Here is a 14,193-nt window from a genome sequence, read left to right on the forward strand (position 1 = left end):
TTATCGCTGAGCAATCTCTTCCAGACAACCTTTGGGTAGAGGACATTGAGAAATTCTCTCCCGCAAACGCTCAGGCTGCGGAATGAGCTCCCTGTTTAGGTTTTCATTAGACACTACAGCATGGGGTTCTTCAAAAAGGGTGTGTATTAAGGTTTCTTCAAGGTCACCGACGCGCACGTGACGCCCCTAGTGTTGCAGGCGTCCATAGGCTACAGTGACCGTTTACTATCAGAATTGAAGTGTTTTTTTTTCTAATTACAAAATCTACTTGTATAACACATTTGTTTAAAAAAAGGTTTTTTTTATACAACTTAGAATGGCAAACAAGCTGACGGCCCACCTGATGGAAAGTGGTAACCGTCGCCTATAGACATGAGTAGTACCATGGACATAACAGAGTATACTGCTTCATCCATGATACCCCCCCATGCATAAAAAGAAAATAAATATGACAATAAAAAAAACATATGTAATAACTAACTTTTTTTTTTATTTTATAACAAATATAATAATAAATAATAACAATAACTGTCACATTCTATAGAATAGAACGGAATAGAAATGATCTTGGTTCAAATAGACTCGTTTACAAGCACTTTGAAATCGTCATATGTTTATGATTGTACTGCTGGGTCCGGAATGTTGGTATCTGCTGAGAAGAATCCGCAAGAAGCTCAACACTTACTCTTTTCGATTATGTACACGATAATTTTACATTTCTCTTTTTTTTATACAGCTTAGAATGTCAAACAAGCTGACGGCCCACCTGATGGAAAGTGGTAACCGTCGCCTATAGACATGAGCAGTACCATGGACATAACAGAGTATACTGTTTCGCCCATGATATCCCCCATGCGTTGCCATTCCTGAGGACTCAGGTGTTATTTCTCTGTACCCTGTAAATTCACGCCATATCCCACCCTTCAAACCGAAACACAGCCATGCAAACACAGCTGCTTCACGGTTGTAACACAATATTACTTTATGGTTCATCAATTAATAATATCCTCTTGATCATAATAAGAAGTCAGTTCATCTTCTAATTTCTGCTTTTCACAAACTTCTCGAAGGTGCCTGTTCAACTTGCTTTTGCCCTGAAAAAAAAAAGTAGACATAGATAGATACTCTTTATTGTTTCCTCCAAAAGATTACAATAAACTTATTATAAATATAAACAATTAGGGGGGGGAAAAGGATTGTTAGTAATGGGGTCAAATAGCCCCATTACTAGCAATATATCCTGTCAAGTCGACCTCCACATGGTTCCCCCTGGAAACCATCGTGGTTAGAATTCTAGTTGAATTCGTCAGGATGGGCTAACTGACCTGCTTTCATTCTCATCTATCATCTCCCATTGGTGCTATGCCAGTGTATACCGATAGCACAGGCGGGGTTACTATACCATTATCATCCATTAAAAAAAATATAAATAATTACAATAAATAATCACAATCAAGTTTTTTTTTATACCACTGAGGTGGCAAACAAGCATACGGCCCACCTGACGGTAAGCGGTTACCGTAACCTATGAACGCCTGCAATACCAGAGGTATTACGCGCGCGTTGCCGACCCTGAAGAAACCTCTTTACCCCCTTTTGAAGAACCCCATGCTGTAGTCTCTTGGGAAAACCTCGGCAGGGAGCTCATTCAGAGTGTTCATTCAGACCAGAGTGTTCGTGGTTAACATATCATTAATATGCAGCAGAAACAGCGTTGGGGACAGCACAGAGCCCTGCGGGACGCCAGCGTTAATATCCATGCTATCGGAGCAGCAACCATCTACAACGGTTTTTGTGCGTTTGCTGGACAAAAAACTGGCGACCCATTTACAGTAGCTGTATAACACATGCCCTTTCCTTACTTCTTTTTTTTTATAATGGGTGATAATGGAATAGTTTTTTTTTTAATGGCTGATAATGGATAACCCCGCCCGCGCTATCGGTATACACCGGCGAGGCACCAGTGAGGGATGATAGGTGATGATGAAGCAGGTCAGTTAGCCCACTGTGACGAATTACACAAGAATTGTTCACGATGGTTTCCAGGGGGAACCGCGTGGAGGTCGACCTGATATGGTGTATTGTTAGCAATGGGTCCATTAGACCCCATTACTAACAATCCATTTCCCCCCGTAATGGAATAGTTATCCCGCAGGCGCTATCGGTACGTTATTGGTTCCTGTAATTGTGATAAGCTCGGATCGTGAACTTTTTCTGTGAAGTGTCTAAGGTGTAATATTGTTAAGGGTTAGTACCTTGAAACTCAGGCCGCACAGGTGACACACGGCCACCTGGTGCTGTTCAGGCGCGTCGTGGCACCTAACGTGACGCACCAGGGACTTCCTGGTGGAGTACCTCGCTGGACACCGCGGGCACCAATAGCTCTTCTCCGAAGAGTGGACGCTCGCGATGTGGCTGCTCAGCGAACGCTGGTTCGGGCAGATCTTGCCGCAGACCGGGCACTCTGGACTGGAATATTTTTATAGAAAAAAAAACATAAATAAATAAGTTTACCTTTAGTTTACCTGTATGGTTCCCTGATCTCCGGAGATCCCTTTTCGGGATAAGTCCGCCATTGTATATTAAATCATTTAATGTATTAAGTATAATTTATGTACAATAAAGATTTTACAATACAATACAATAAATAAAAAACCATGTCTGGGCTCGAAGGACCAGAAATAGATGAAAAATCAAGCCTGGGGATGTATTTGAGGCGATAAAAATTGTAAAAAATTGAGTGAAAAAAAAAACAGTCTTTAATTATAACAAAAGCGGAAGAAAGAAAGACTAAAACCGCCCTTCATACAGGTACAGCGCCATCTCTTGCGACACGTATGAACAATTAATGAATTTTGAGAGCGCGAACTCGAAAAATATTAATTAGGCCCCCGTGTTAGATGACAGGTCGATCTCCACGCGGTTCTCCCTGAAATCCATCGCAATTAATTCTTGTTGAAATCATCACGATGGGCCAAGTGACCTGCTTCGATCCTCAACTATCTTCCCACATTAGTGCCTTGCCAGCGTATGCCGATAGTGCAGGCGGGGTTACCATTTTCACCTATTAAAAATACATTTACATTTTTAAGTGGCCAGTTTCTCCTCCCCTCTCCTCCTCCAACAGGCCCTAATACACCACTAATACTTTTTTAATATGTGATAATGGAATAGTAACCCCACCCGTGCTATCAGTATACACCGGCAGGGCATCAGTGAAGGATGATAGGTGAGGATGAAGCAGGTCAGTTAGCCCATCGTGATGAATTCAACAAGAATTGTTCACGATGTTTTCCAGGGGGAACGGAACCACGTGGAGGTCAACCTAATAGCGTCACTAGGGGGGAAAGGGATTGTTAGTAATGGGGTCAAATGGCCCCATTACTAGCAATATACCCTGTCAGGTCGACCTCCATGTGTTTCCCCCTGGAAACCATTGTGGCTAATTCTAGTTGAATTCGTCACGATGGGCTAACTGACCTGCTTTCATCCTCATTAGTCACTGGTGCCCCGCCATTGTATACCAATAGCGCAGACGGGGTTACCATACCATTATCACCCATTAAAAAAAAATAGCGTACTAATACTTACACACTTTGCTGATGGTTGATAGAGTTCCTTCTATGAGCCAGCAGACTCTTCTTGCTGGTGTAACTGACGCTGCATGTCTCACAGAAGAACATAGTGGCCTCACCAGGCTGGTGCTTCTTCATGTGCTGCTTCAGAGTGTACGGACTGCTGAAGATGGATGAACACTGGTCACAGTTGAACTTGCGTCGTATGTGGGTTCTGGACAGTTTAGGGTTAAAATTTAAGTATCTTTTTTTTTATACAACTTAGAATGGCAAACAAGCTGACGGCCCACCTGATGTAAAGTGGTAACCGTCGCCTATATACATGAGCAGCAACATGGACATAACAGAGTATACTGTTTCGCCCATGATACCCCCCATGCGTTGCCATTCCTGTGGACTCAGGTGTTATTCCTCTGTACCCACTAAATTCATGCCATATCCCACCCTTCAAACCGAAACACAGCCATGCAAACACAACTGCTTCACGGTTGAAACACGAATAGGACAGAGGTACGCAAGCAATCGACTTTTGTACAAAGTCTCCCTCTGTATCTAACAAAACAAAGGACTATCCCTTCTTTTCCCGTGGGCGTTTTTTTTTATGGGTGAAAATGGTATGGTAATACCGTACCGTTAGCGCAGGCGGGGCTGCGCTAACGGTATACGCTGACAGGGCACCAGTGAAGGATGATAGGTGATGATGAAGCAGTGCCAACCGTGACAAATTCCACTAGAATTAATCACAATAATTTCCAGGGAGAACCGCGTGGAGGTCGACTTGACAGGGTGTATTAATAGCGATGGGGTCCTAACCTTTCCATTGTTAACAATCCCTTCCCCTCTGCTAATATGTATTAGGTACTACCACGCAGATAATTTCCGTAATAAGTAATGGTCGAGGGATGGGCAGCAGGGCAGCGGGAGGACCAGAGGGAGACTTGGTACAAAAGTCGATTGCTAGGGTACCTCTGTCCAATTCGTGTTTCAACCGTGAAGCAGTTGTGTTTGCACGGCTGTGTTTCGGTTTGAAGGGTGGGATATGGCAGTGAATTTATAGGGTACAGAGGAATATCACCCGAGTCCTAAAGAATGGCAACGCATGAGGGGTATCATTGGCGAAACAGTATAGTCTGTTATGTCCATGGCACTGCTCATGTCTATAGGCGACGGTTACCACTTACCATCAGGTGGGACGTCAGCTTGTTTGCTATTCCAAGTGACATAAAAAAAAAACAGACAATATTTTTATAAACTATTATTTTAGCTCAAGACTCGAGACTACTCATATTTTTTTTCACCAAAAGGAAAGAAATGGGTGGCCTATTCTATGCCGGGACCACAGGACGTTTTTAGAAAGGATACACACATCATATGCGTCCTGACGGCGGCCTGGTTGGCGTAGCTCTTGCCGCAGACACTGCATGAGTAGCTGCGCTGGCTGGCGGCCGCCTGGTGGTACCGTCTCAAGTGCTGCTGGAGCCCGCTAGCTTCCCTTTACATTTAAATATATTTTCAACTGTAGATTGAATGTTAAAGTAGAAAATGTTCTTGGATTAGGTAATAGATAGATAGATACTCTTTATTGTTTCCTCCTAAAGATTACAACAGTAAACTTATTATAGATACAAACAATATAAAAATAAAAAAAAAATGTCAAAAAAATAAAAAAAAAAATTTTGGGGTGGGTTACCCTTATCATTGAGGGTACTCTTATCAAAAATAGATGTTGGCCGATTCTCAGACCTACCCGTTATGCACACAAAATTTCATAAAAATCGGTAAAGCCGTTTCGGAGGAGTTTGGCAACAAACACCGTACACAGGGTACAGAGGAATAACACCTGAGTCCTCGGGAATGGCAACGCATGAGGGGTATCTTGGGCGGAACAGTATACTCTGTAATGTCCATGGTACTGCTCATGTGTATAGGCGACGGTTGCCGCTTTCCATCAGGTGGGCTGTCAGCTTTTTTGCCATTCTAAGTTGCATGTAAAAAATTGTACTGACCGGAAGACGGCTCCGCAGAGGTGACAAGCGCGCGGGTCGTGGTCGGCGGGCGGGCGCGGCGCGGGCCCGCAGTCGCAGGCGCGCCGCGGCCGCGCGCGCGCACAGCGCCGGCAGCGCATGCGCGCCGCATGCGCTGCCGCATGCACGCGAAGCACACGCGCGCTCGCGAACCGTAGCGTACACGTTTCGCAGCGAAACTCGCCGTTTGACTGTGGGTGCGAATATTTATTTTCTCAAACATGCTTGGAAATGTGAGCATTATTTTGACAATCTTCTTAGAGATAAATCAAAATTGCCGTACTGGCCAGATACATGCGGGCAGCGGCCGGCAAAAGTTGTATGAAAATCCATATCTGTCGTGTTTTGCGGCCAGATAAATTACTATGTAAACTCATATCTGTCCTGTAATTTAAAAATGGAACGACCTTTTACTTCGAAACATGGCTACCAAGGAGGTAACTAATAAAAGGTTTTATTTAAATTTCGAACTGGCTCGCAATTAGAAAGCTGTTTATTGAAAAAAAAAAACAAAGGAACATTATGGCGCGTGAAAACCTATTATTGTTCGTTATTCGTCATTGAACTTAAAAAGTTAAATTGTGTTTTTGATTTCCGCGCATTGTTTGAGAAAAGTACTATACAAGCCTTGGCCACAACTAGGCATTGATGGACTCACGTATGTGTGCCTCGGCTACGCCTCGGCCCACATTTGCACGTTCGTCCATCAATGCCACAGTTGCTGGCCGCTGCAGTAATGTACTATTATTGATAGATAGCTACATAGATAAATAATTTATTTGCATTACTTACATTATGTACCAAAAATCTTGATTTTTCAGAAAATATATATGTACAATTAAACTCATATAAATAAAAATACATGTCTTAGATCAACAAAGGTAGCTTAAAAATCGAATTGAAAACATATTCATGTAGGTAGATAATCTAAAGAATACTTATGGCATTATCACTTTTTTACCAATTCAAAAAGTTCAAGAAACAAAATTTTTTTAAAAAAGAAACATGACTGCTTACATTTTTAAATTACACAATAATGATTGGAATTGAGGATTTAGAAAAGAAATAATCTTTTATTATCATTATCATCATCATCATGATATTAGCTGTCAACTGTCCACTGTTGAGCATAGGCCTCCCCCTATTGGGGAATATTTGCCAGTAGTTGGCATATTTGGCAATTGCAGTCAGCCTTTGGTGATGTTTAAAGAGGGATGCTACAGACCATCTCTTGTGCTTATTGCTTGACCCTTAAATTATCGTAGCCTTCACCTCTTAAGACACCCAGGGGAAAGGAAGGGTTGACCCATTCTATGCCAGGTCTAAATAATTTTTACAAAATAGCAGTATTCTTTGTTTCATCATCTTGCCCTAATCTTGATAAGATTAGGGCAAGATGATGATGATGAAATTAATCAACATTTTGGGAAGGGGAGAAAGGGATTGTTAGCAATGGAGTTTGACAGCCCCTTTGCTAGTAATATGCCCTATTAGGTCGACCTCTACGTGGTTCCCCCTGGAAACCATCGTGAACAATTCTTGTTGAATTTGTCATGATGGGCTAACTGACTTGCTTCATCCTCACTTATCATCCTTTACTGGTGCCCCACCAGTGTATACCTATAGCGTGGGTGGGGTTACAATTTCATTATCACCCATTAAAAAAAACATTTTGGGATATAATAATATATTTTTTTATGATTCTACCACTGGGTTTGAAATGTTACTTGCTGAGAAAAGAGAAATAAATTACAAATTAATATTATTACTTACCTCTTCATGCCTCATCATATGCGCTTGGTATGTATCTTTGAACAAAAACCCCAAAGCACAATTGTAACACTTAAACTCCGCTTCTATATACTTCTTCTGTCTTCTATTCCTCTCTAACTCTGCTTTCTGTTCTTCTAAGCTTAAAAATATCTTTTCGAAATCCTTTTTTTTCTTTTTCGATTTTTTCTTCTTGCTTTTTAATATTGTTTCATTGTCTTCTGTCAAATCATTACTGATTACTACATTATCACCGCATGATTTATCACCATCATCACTTGGAATATCTTGTAATTCTACAGTTACACTGTCTAATGAATTTGAGACATTGTCATTCACTTCTTGGACATTTCCAGTATCATTGTTTTCATCATCATTATGTTGATAATAATAATCATTATTAATACATTCAAATTGATTTTCAGAACATGTATCTTCAGTGCATAATGTGTATATATGAGCTTTATTCTCTTGATATTTAAATATGTCTATTTCTCTGTAAGAAATTACCAGAGGGAGAATATAAAAAAGTCGTTTACAAAAGGGCACCTCTGTTCCATTCGTGTTTATACCGTGAAGCAGTTGTGTTTCGGTTTGAAAGGTGGGATATGGCAGTGAATTTACAGGGCGCAGAGGAATAACACCTGAGTCCTTAGGAATGGAACACATGGGGAATATCATGGGTGAAATAGTATACTGTAATGTCCATAGTACTGCTCATGTCTCAACAATTACCACTTTCCATCAAACAAGTTGTTTGCCATTCTAAGTTGCATAAAAAAAGAAAAATAAAAACAATCAAAATTTTTAGAGCCTATAAAATTCCAGAGGAAAATTTTTACAAAGTTGTATTTTTCAGCACTCGTGTTTCTATTTTCAAGAAGTGACCATGCAAGCATAATGGCTGTGTTCTGGTTTGTAAGGATGGGACTCAGTTATGGCAAGGTATGGGGGTACATACTAAGCTGTATAAAAAATATTTTAGTAGAGCAAGCAATCGAGGCATTGGTGGTGAGAAATTGGAATATAAAGTAACAATTTAACAACAAAAATTTCAATGCTACTATCTAAAAGAAATGTACATAGTATTAGTAAACACGTGTTTATTTTTACAACTATTATTGTTCATTTCAGGTATAAATTTCTGAACATAATATCTTAGCTTTTTACTAATAATTAAAAAAAAAAGTACCCATAAATCGTAGGATCCTCCAAAATCCGTTGAACGCAAATAGACTTAAATATCCAATATTTATTTAACAAATGACGACACATATAACACAAACGTGAGTTAGGGAAGAGCTGTAACAACATTTTATTGAATTATTCCTAGAAAAACATTTTAAAATTTAATTGATAAATAGTACACACATTCATTCCCGATATATCTTTAAATTTCTCTTGTGTCTCGTCATTAATATCACAAGACGTTGGGCAATGACATATAAAACATACAATAGAAGACATTTTTGCAAGTAGAATTGTAATGAATAATATTTAAAACACAAACTTTAATTAAGAAATTAAATTCAAAATCAAAACAAGACATTACAGTAGATGTGAGACGTCTGTCAAACAGCTGTCAATCGTATATGCGAAAAAAGTGCGGCCTCATGTAATCGATTAAATTATTATACGTTTTGGATTAAAATGACTTTAATTTCTATTAAGCTTTTTATTTTTTGTTAGCTATTATTTTTTATCTTCGTCAATTCACAATTTACATCAAACATTCAAAGTTTGACTGAAAGAAATAACTTTTATGGGATAAGTCCGTCATTACATTTTTATTTTATTAAGAACTCTATATTCTATGATTTAAGACTACTATAGAACAAAGCGCCACAATCAAAACTTTAAAAAAAACTTCTACGTTTTACCTAATCCATCAATTTGTTTTATAAACATTAATTACGGTATTTAATTATATATTTGATATTATGTTTTGGCTCCAAATAATTAAGACGAATTTTGAAAAGGTATATTATAAATCTGTATTTATGGATCATATATGTCTTTGTAAGGAATATATTAAGAATTTGTAACAATTTATTTATAACTTTTTTTTTAATAAAATGGGGGTTTCATTATTTCTTTCTTTCATTAAAAATAAAATCATTAAAAATAGCTTAGCGATAATGTTTAATTGTAATTATAGAAAAACGATTAATCAGTTTAAGATCTAGTTATAAATTGTACAAAAAAAATATATTTACTAGCTGTTTATAAAAATTTTGACCTCTTTTTGAGAATACAAGTTAAAATAGTTTACATTAATTACAGTATTAGCAATAATATTGTAATAGATATATATGTATGGGTCATTCCATTTGAAATCGTCTAATCGGCAAAGCTGACCCATTTTAGATTTTAGTGTAACTTTGAGGGACTCTTCTCTAGGGTTCCTAAGAATGAAATTTACACGAATTTGATTTTTATAAGCGCTTGATTCCGCGCATTTAAATAAAAACTTCAAAATATCGATTTTTTTAGCTTAATTAATTTTTCCTCAAAGTTTTTTCTTTTTAAAGATTATTCCATTATTGAACCGTAATTCTTAGGTGAATAGATAGTAGTTTAAGTATACCAAATAATAAATTGCTCAATAAATACCTACCATTAGCGACAGCGTGCTGAAAATAAGTGTTTTTTAGTCATTTTTCGTGAATTTTAAAGGACTCTAGTGTCTTAACTGTTTGGAGTTAACAACTTCTGGTCGGCAGGAATTAAGTACACATATCATAGATAAAACTCAGCCATTGATCGACTTGAGCCGCCCACTCTTTATGGAAGATAACTTTGTTTGAAATTTTGAAATTTTGAAAAATCGCATTATTCAGCCTATAAAATGAATGTGTCTACTGCGAGATAAAATTCTGAACTTCTCAGAATCTTTTGTTCTAACCTTCAACTTTGGACGACTGTATCGCTTGTTTTGTTATTTTAATGTTTAGTGCATGTCCCAGCCGTTTTTTGACAGCAAAAATCACGTAAATTTTTTTTATTTTTTTCTAAATTATTAAGAGTATGATTTTATTCATAATCGAAATTTTATTTTATCTACGGTATCCTTATATATTTTTGTATATGAGTAAAAGTAAATTGATCTTCATAATTTGACTTTATCGCATTTGAAAGTAAATAATAGACTCCAGTAGCCATGTATGATTTTTGTTCTAATAAAATTTCTGGCATTAAATTCTTTTATGTATCAAGCCAAGACGTGGAAGCTGCTGAAACGTTCTTATCTGAACGATTTATAAATATAAATACAATTAAAAATACGAGATCATATCATAGTTTTATACCAATTTCTCAAAATCAACTGGAAGCGCGGAGATACTCGGCTTCCGATAATTTTGATATTGTTAATATTGTAAGACCAAAACGTCAATTGTTGAATAAAAAATAATTTTCCAGTTAAATTTGTTTATAGTAACTGTCTTTTCCAGTAACTATTACTTCTGAAGATAATTTTATACTCAATATATCCATAATTCTATTGAATCTGTAAAAATCTTTTCACATTCATATTTATTTTTGTTCATAATTTATTTCAAAACGTCTAGTAATAAACTGTAAAGATAAATGTACCTGTGAATCAATAAAAAGGTAAGACATGATATTTATAAGTGGAAAGAAATAAAAAAAAAACTAAATTTATAATGATTATAATATAAAAAAAATTTACGTGATTTTTGCTGTCAAAATACAGCTGGGACATGCACTAAACATTAAAATAACAAAACAAGCAATGCAGTCGTCCAAAGTTGAAGGTTAGAACAAAAGATTCTGAGAAGTTCAGAATTTTATCTCGCAGTAGACACATTCATTTTATAGGCTGAATAATGCGATTTTTCAAAATTTCAAAATTTCAAACAAAGTTATCTTCCATAAAGAGTGGGCGGCTCAAGTCGATCAATGGCTGAGTTTTATCTATGATATGTGTACTTAATTCCTGTCGACCAGAAGTTGTTAACTCCAAACAGTTAAGACACTAGAGTCCTTTAAAATTCACGAAAAATGACTAAAAAACACTTATTTTCAGCACGCTGTTGCTAATGGTAGGTATTTATTGAGCAAATTATTATTTGGTATACTTAAACTACTATCTATTCACCTAAGAATTACGGTTCAATAATGGAATAATCTTCAAAAAGAAAAAACTTTGAGGAAAAATTAATTAAGCTAAAAAAAATCGATATTTTGAAGTTTTTATTTAAATGCGCGGAATCAAGCGCTTATAAAAATCAAATTCGTGTAAATTTCATTCTTAGGAACCCTAGAGAAGAGTCCCTCAAAGTTACACTAAAATCTAAAATGGATCGGCAACAATTTTTTTTATTTTTAGACGATTTTAAATGGAATGACTCATATATAATTTTACTAATAGATTGCAATATATTTATGTATTATTAGTAGAATCGATTGTGTTGTCAATCACTCACTACTATCGATTGCAAAACAGACTGTTCGATTGTCAAATTGACAAACAGACACGGCACACAAACACCGTGACACACACACGGCGACATATATCACATCATGTCAAAAATCTTAAAAAACCATGAATTTTGTGCATTTGTACCTTAATTGTAATGAATTTATATTCGAAATAGAATTATCGAACTGACGAACATTTAATGAATTACAACGAAACATTTTATTGGAAACTTAAACGTAGTGTGTTTGTGTGATTGTTTGAAGTTAATGTACCTAATAGACTCCAGCACTGCTGTGGTTTTGGTTGGAATTGGTTGTGCATACTCAATAATAATCGCCAGAAGACAGTTTGTGTACCTAACTCGTTTTTTATGTGAGTGGTAAATTGATAAACATTTTCTATCAACCCGTGTAGTCACGGGTTATAAAGTGATCTCTGGCCGATTGCCTAAGAGGTTTTGTAATGTTCGCTACCGGTTTATACAGTTTTTCACCTCGAATAGTCGCTAGAAAACAATTAATTTGATGAACAACCCGTTGGTCGTTGTTGACTGTAAGTAATTTTTTTTTAAATTTAATTTTTTTTCCAATCGGAAACATACGTCACTTTTTTAATTTAATTATGTAAAATATTAGGTCACAGGCGTAACACACACAGTTCAATAAGATTCTAATTGGATACAAAGTGAGCGAATGATATTGTAGAAAACAAATAATTTACATATAATACATATTTGCACAATATGTGCTTACTTTTTAATACACATTTAAGTTTTTAAATATTTTGGTTTTAAAAGTTTATATATAAATATAAACTTATAAAACCAAACATGTTGTGATTAAAAAGAGATGTATTATTATATCTCTTCTCAGTTCTCTAACTAGACTTGATTTGTGATAGTTTTCAAAATATAAAAAAAAAAAAAACTATAATACTTATGAGTATTATAGTATTTTTTATAATATATAATATTTTTATAATATATATAAATACTTATGAAAATAATCCTTGAAGCCATTTTTTGACTATTACTATTGTGTTAATATGACACATTAACTGTACCCATAGTTCTTTGAAGATATTGAAATCAAATCTGTCAAGTTGACTTCACATGGTGTCCTTTAAAAACTCTTATGTATTCACCTACCAGGAGAGTTCTTCACGATGAGCCTAGCTTAACTGATCCTCTTTAATCTTCACCTATCATCCCTCAATAGTGTCACACTAACATATATCAATAGAAGATGCGAGATTGACAAAAATATCTGTATGTCAGTTAATTATGTCACAATTTTAAATTTTTTTGAAACATTTTTTATTTTATTTAATATTAGCTTTTTGCCTGCTGATTTATATATATGGATTTTTGTAGTTTTTTTTAATAGATGATAATGAAATGGTAGGCCCTCCTGAGCTAACGGTATATGCTGGCGAAGCACCAGTGAAGGATGATAAGTGAGATTGAAAAGGCAAGATAGTTAGCCCATGATGATGAATACACCTGGAATTCAGCATGATGGTTTCTAGAGGGGGCCATTTGGAGGTCGACTTGACAGGGTACATTGCTAGCAATGGGACTGATAGTCTATGTTACTAACAATTTCTTCCCCCTGGATTTCAGTAGTATTATAACAAATGGAATAAGCTCCATATAGATGGTTTTTGGCGTGAATTTACTGGGTACAGAGGAATAACACCTGAGTCCTCAGGAATGGCAACGCATGGGGGGTATCATGGGTGAAACAGTATACTCTGCTATGTCCATGGTACTGCTCATGTCTATAGGCGACGGTTACCACTTTCCATCAGGTGGGCCGTCAGCTTGTTTGTCATTCTAAGATGCATAAAAAAAAAAAGATGGTGTATCTAGATGAAACATACAGTAGATTTTAAATTAGACCTTCAGGAATACAACTGTGATAACTGCATCTGTTTTGATGTAGTAGTTTTTGCATGATGCCAGAGTAAACATTTTGATAGATAAGTTTTCTAAAAAATTATATTGTAGACATCTGCATCTGTTTGTATTGCTAGTAATGAGTGTTGGATCTCATTACTATCAATCCCTGCCCTCCTCTCCATATGATGTGGTGTCGGCATAGAATGGGCCACAAGAGAACATAACGGTCGAGAGATGGGCAGCAGTGTCCCTCTGGGAGGAAACGGGATTGTTAGTAATGGGGTCTAATTGACCAATTGCTAGCAATACACTTTGTCAGGTCGACCTTTATTCGATTCTCCCTGGAAACCGTCGTGGTTAATTGTAATGGAATTCGTCACGATGGGCTAATTGACCTGCTTTCATTGTCACCTGTCATCTCTCACTGGTGCCCCGCCAGCGTATACCGATAGCGCAGGCGGGGTTGCCGTTCCGTTATCA

The 14,193-nt window shown here is 36.6% G+C and overlaps 2 protein-coding genes across 4 annotated transcripts in view; one reads left to right on the forward strand and one right to left on the reverse strand.

Moving 5' to 3' along the window:
- Positions 1–468: 468 nt before the first annotated feature.
- On the reverse strand, positions 469–8,961 carry LOC113514107 (zinc finger protein 425-like). Of its 2 annotated transcripts, none has more exons than XM_052892473.1 (8): positions 8,741–8,961; positions 8,562–8,671; positions 7,373–7,865; positions 5,582–5,790; positions 4,942–5,067; positions 3,592–3,789; positions 2,256–2,469; positions 469–1,094 (listed from the first exon to the last, which is right to left on the reverse strand). In XM_052892473.1, the coding sequence occupies exons 1-8, from the start codon at positions 8,834–8,836 to the stop codon at positions 993–995; spliced, it is 1,548 nt and encodes a 515-aa protein (XP_052748433.1). In that variant the 5' UTR covers positions 8,837–8,961; the 3' UTR covers positions 469–992. The 2 variants fall into 2 exon arrangements, with proteins under 2 accessions (XP_052748433.1, XP_052748434.1); XM_052892474.1 differs by having other exon boundaries at positions 8,562–8,698; positions 8,741–8,820.
- Positions 8,962–11,874: 2,913 nt separating this feature from the next.
- LOC113517976 (oxysterol-binding protein-related protein 8) overlaps positions 11,875–14,193 on the forward strand; it is a 47,368-nt gene continuing 45,049 nt past the window's right edge. Inside the window, exon 1 of one of the 2 annotated variants that reach the window (XM_052892368.1) lies at positions 11,875–12,365. The gene's annotated coding sequence lies outside the window, so the exon portion shown is untranslated. The remainder of the gene's footprint in view (positions 12,366–14,193) is intronic. The other variant, XM_052892369.1, reaches the window with a different exon arrangement.

Source organism: Galleria mellonella, unplaced genomic scaffold (assembly GCF_026898425.1).
Source record: "Galleria mellonella isolate WM207_F2 unplaced genomic scaffold, CSIRO_AGI_GalMel_v1 utg158, whole genome shotgun sequence".
Classification (NCBI taxonomy): Eukaryota; Metazoa; Arthropoda; class Insecta; order Lepidoptera; family Pyralidae; genus Galleria; species Galleria mellonella.